Source organism: Nomascus leucogenys, chromosome 4 (genome assembly GCF_006542625.1).
Source record: "Nomascus leucogenys isolate Asia chromosome 4, Asia_NLE_v1, whole genome shotgun sequence".
In the NCBI taxonomy this organism is placed as follows: Eukaryota; Metazoa; Chordata; class Mammalia; order Primates; family Hylobatidae; genus Nomascus; species Nomascus leucogenys.
The window spans coordinates 85381634-85385962 of record NC_044384.1 but is presented as its reverse complement, the minus strand read 5'-3'; the positions used below and the strand labels follow the sequence as shown (position 1 = coordinate 85385962).

Genomic DNA, 4329 nt, shown 5'->3' with positions numbered 1-4329 from the left:
CCTGCGCCGCGGGACCCTGCATCGGGGGCCCAGGCCCACCCCGCTCCGCCGCCCCTACCCACTCCCTTCCGCCTTTTCTGCCCGGGCCTGCGGCGGTTTCGGGGAAGGGGGCCTGAGCGGCGGGACAGTTAGTCAGCCCCCGCGAAACCGGCGAGTCGGCACCTGCGGGAGGCGGCGGCCCCGTTACGCCCCGCCCCTCCCCGCCCGGCCTCGGCCGCCCCCGCGCCGCGCCCCGCCCCGCGCCGCCAGCCCGGAAGGAGCCGGCCGGCCTGAGCGCCCGCGGCGGCTGAGTCAGGCGGCGAGCGCGGCCCGTTACCGCCGGCGCCGGGGGCCGGGGTGGCGCTGTGGTTTCGGTGCGGGCCGCGGGCGGGAGGGCGGCAGCCTAACGAGCTCTCGGCACGCACCCTCCCCCGCCCCGCTCCTGTCCCGTCCCGCGGGGGCCCCGGCGCCCAGCTCCGGCGTCGGCCCCGAGAGCCCTAGTTTCACCGTGGGAGCCGGGCGCGGGTCCCGCCGGCATCTGCGCGGCGGCCGGGGGTGACCGCAGCCCCTTGGGGTCGGCAGCGGGCCCCACGCTGCCGGTGGCTGCGGCCTGAGAGTCCCTCTCCCCTGCGCAGGGGCCCGCGCGCCTCACCATGGGGCCCCTGAGCCGGGACGCCTGGGCCCAGCGCTTGGGGGCCTTCCGGGCCAGCCCGTCCGCCTTCATGGCAGGTCCCGAGGGGGAGGATTTGGGTCGCGACCTGCTGGGCGACCTGAGAAGTGAGAAGCTGAGCGAACAGACCAAGGTAGGCCCCCACGCGTCCCCTGCCCCGGCCCGCAGGGTCACCCCAGCCCGCCGCGTCCTGAACCTCATCTTCGTGATTCCTTTCTAATTCCCCATCCAGGTTTCCCTGGTGGCCCTGAGCTTGGAGTACCCTGCGCAGCTGTGGCCCGACGCCTCTGCGGCCGAGGTGGCCGCCACCTCCCTGTTGGACACCTTGGTCCTCCTACCCCCGCGTCCCTCAGCTCTTCGTCGGCCACTGCTGCTGGCGGCCACCACTGCCCTGGCGGCGGGCGGCGCGCTGGGCCCCACCTCGGGCGCCTCCTGCCGGCTCCTGCCCCTACTGCTCGGCCTGGCCGCGGGCAGCGATCTGGGGCGAGGCTTTGTCCCCGCCTCGGAACAGCGCCCCTTGCGGGCTACCGCCTGCGAGTGCCTGCGAGAGCTAGAGAGCTGCAAACCTGGGCTGCTGGGGGGCTCCCTGGGGTTGCTGCGGGGCCTGCTGGGGCAGGAAGGCCCCGTCCAGCCACTCAGCCTGTTGCTGGCCCTTGCTTTGCGCAACACCTTGGTGCTCCAGTCCCGGGTTGGGGCTGGCCTGGGGGGACTGCTCACGGATAAGGTCTCCCCAACTGGGGGTGGTCCCTGGGATTGGACACTAGTGGAGGAGGGCGATGGACGCCTTCAGCCCCAGGCACCCAGCTGGCCGGCAGCTGAGGAGGGAGAGGGGGAGCGTAGTCTTACAGCACAAGAGCACAGCCCTGAGGAGGCGCGGGAGCTGCGGGCTGCGGTGATCCAGCTTCTGGACACCTCCTATCTGCTCACTCCTGTGGCCCAGGCCCAGCTCCTGTGGCTGCTGGGCTGGGCCCTGCGGGGTCTGCAGGGACAGCCACCGGCACTCTTCAAGCCGCAGCTGGTACGGCTGCTAGGCACAGCACAGCTGACACTGTTGCACGCCGTGCTTGCGCTCAAGGCGGCCTTTGGTGAGGCCCTGTTCACAGCCCAGGATGAAGCGCTGCTGCTCCGCCGGCTCACCTTGGCTGCCCAGCACCCTGCTCTGCCTCCGCCCACCCATCTCTTTTACCTGCACTGCCTCCTGAGCTTCCCTGAGAACTGGCCGCTGGGCCCTGAAGGTGAGGAGGCTGCCCCACTGCTGCTAGGGCCCCAGCTATGCCGTGGTCTCCTGCCCAGTCTCGTGCATGACCCAATGGCCCTCCTGGCCCGCCTGCATTTACTGTGCCTGCTCTGTGCCGAGGACGAAGAAGAGGAGAAAGGCCAGCTTCCAAGCCCACGGCACTACCTGGAAGAGCTGCTGGCTGGCTTGCGGCAGCGGGCAGCCCTGGATGGGGGCCCCCGGGCCTTGGCCACTCTCTGCTTCCAGGCCTCATATCTGGTGGCCCGCTGCCTGGCTGGGCAACCTACGGTGCTGACCCCCTTGATCCACGGACTGGCCCAGCTGTACCAAGCCCAGCCCATTCTGGCTCCCCACTTTGTGGACCTCTTGGATCAGGTGGACTCTGAGCTGAGGGAGCCCCTGAAGGTGGTGTTGCGGCAGGTGGTGGTGTCCAGGCCGGGCAGGGATGAAGCTCTTTGCTGGCACTTGCAAATGCTGGCAAAGGTGGCAGATGGAGATGCCCAGAGTGCTACCCTCAACTTTCTACAGGCCGCAGCTGCCCACTGCACGAACTGGGACCTACAGCAGGGCCTGCTGCGGGTCTGCCGGGCGCTGCTGCGGGCAGGGGTGAGGGGTGGCCTGGTCGACTTGCTGCAGGTGCTGGCCAGGCAGCTGGAGGACCCTGATGGGCGTGACCATGCCCGCCTCTACTACATCCTGCTGGCACACCTGGCAGCACCCAAGTTGGGGGTGGCCCTGGGCCCCTCACTTGCCGCACCTGCACTGGCGTCTTCACTGGTGGCCGAGAACCAGGGCTTTGTGGCAGCACTGATGGTGCAGGAGGCCCCGGCCCTGATACGGCTGAGCATGGGGTCCCATCGGGTCAAGGGCCCACTCCCAGTGCTGAAGCTCCAGCCGGAGGCGCTGGAGCCCATCTACTCTGTGGAGCTGCGCTTCCGTGTGGAAGGACAGCTATATGCACCCCTGGAGGCTGTCCATGTGCCCTGCCTGTGTCCTGGCCGCCCTGCCCGCCCTCTGCTCCTGCCGCTGCAGCCCCGATGCCCGGCCCCCGCACGGCTGGATGTCCACGCCCTTTACACCACATCCACTGGTTTCACGTGCCATGCCCACTTGCCACCCCTGTTCGTGAACTTTGCCGACCTCTTTCTGCCTTTCCCTCAGCCCCCAGCGGGGGCCGGGCTGGGCTTCTTTGAGGAGCTCTGGGATTCCTGCCTGCCAGAGGGTGCTGAGAGTCGTGTGTGGTGTCCACTTGGGCCACAGGGCCTGGAGGGCTTGGTGTCCCGCCACCTGGAGCCTTTCGTCATGGTGGCCCAGCCCCCTACCAGCTACTATGTAGCGATCCACTTGCCCCCGGACTCAAAGCTGCTGCTGCGGCTGGAGGCAGCCCTGGCAGATGGAGTGCCTGTGGCCCTGCGGACCGATGACTGGGCCGTGCTGCCCCTGGCAGGGGACTACCTCCGTGGGCTAGCGGCTGCTGTCTGAGCCCCGGGAGACCAGGTGGCAGGACTGTGGCCCTTGTGGGGGCCAAGTCACACTCCTGTAGCTCTTTCCCCAAAACCCTGCATTCTGCAGCGCCCTCGCTGGCTTGTTTTCTTGTGGGCCCCAGTTGGGAACAGGCTCATGGGGGTGAGGGTCTGTCTTAGTCTGTTTTTGCTGCTCTAGCAAGATACCTGAGACTGGGTAAGTTCTAATAAACAGAAATGTAGGCCGGGCGCGGTGGCTCACGCTTGTAATCCCAGCACTTTGGGAGGCCGAGGCGGGCGGATCACGAGGTCAGGAGATCGAGACCACGATGAAACCCCGTCTCTACTAAAAATACAAAAAATTAGCCGAGCGTGGTGGCGGGCGCCTGTAGTCCCAGCTGCTCGGAGAGGCTGAGGCAGGAGAATGGCGTGAAACCGGGAGGCGGAGCCTGCAGTGAGCCGAGATTGCGCCACTGCACTCCAGCCTGGGCGACAGAGCGAGACTCCGTCTCAAAAAAATAAATAAATAAAAAATAAATAAACAGAAATGTATTGGCTCAGAGCTCTGGAGGCTGAGAAGTCCACAGTTGAGGGCCCAGAGCCCAGTGAGGACCCTTCTGCATCATCCCATGACAGAGGACAGAATGGCAGGAGTGAGGGGAGAGAGCGAACCCACTCCCAAGATAACGGCCTGAGTCCACGCAGGAGGGCAGAGCCCTCGTGGCCTGACCACCTCTTAGGATCTAATCTTACACTGTTACAGTGGCAATTGCATTTCAACATGAATGTGGGAGGGGACAAACATTCAAACCATTGCAGGGTCATAGGCCCCAAGAAGGCTTCCAGACAGAACCCAGCACTGCAGAGCTACAGGGTTCCTTCTCACCCAGACACACTAGAGCTCTCCAGAAGCCCTGCCCAGGAGGCAGGGGAAAAACCTCCTTTCTGCTTCCCAGAGAGGGTCTGGCCTTGCCCAAGGC

General features: G+C 66.5%; 1 protein-coding gene across 1 annotated transcript; it reads left to right on the top strand.

Annotated features, from left to right (window-relative positions):
- Positions 1–236: 236 nt before the first annotated feature.
- On the top strand, positions 237–3591 carry AP5B1 (adaptor related protein complex 5 subunit beta 1). The gene is made up of 2 exons (XM_003274011.4): positions 237–782; positions 882–3591. Exons 1-2 carry the CDS (start codon positions 633–635, stop codon positions 3366–3368), a joined length of 2637 nt encoding a protein of 878 aa, XP_003274059.3. The 5' UTR covers positions 237–632; the 3' UTR covers positions 3369–3591.
- Positions 3592–4329: the final 738 nt, after the last annotated feature.

Bases quoted from the DNA above. Each gene is read 5' to 3' on its own strand.
- AP5B1 (XM_003274011.4), top strand. From the start codon at position 633: ATGGGGCCCCTGAGCCGGGACGCCTGGGCCCAGCGCTTGGGGGCCTTC. The intron at 783-881 runs GTAGGCCCCCAC...TTCCCCATCCAG, and splicing joins AGCTGAGCGAACAGACCAAG to GTTTCCCTGGTGGCCCTGAG.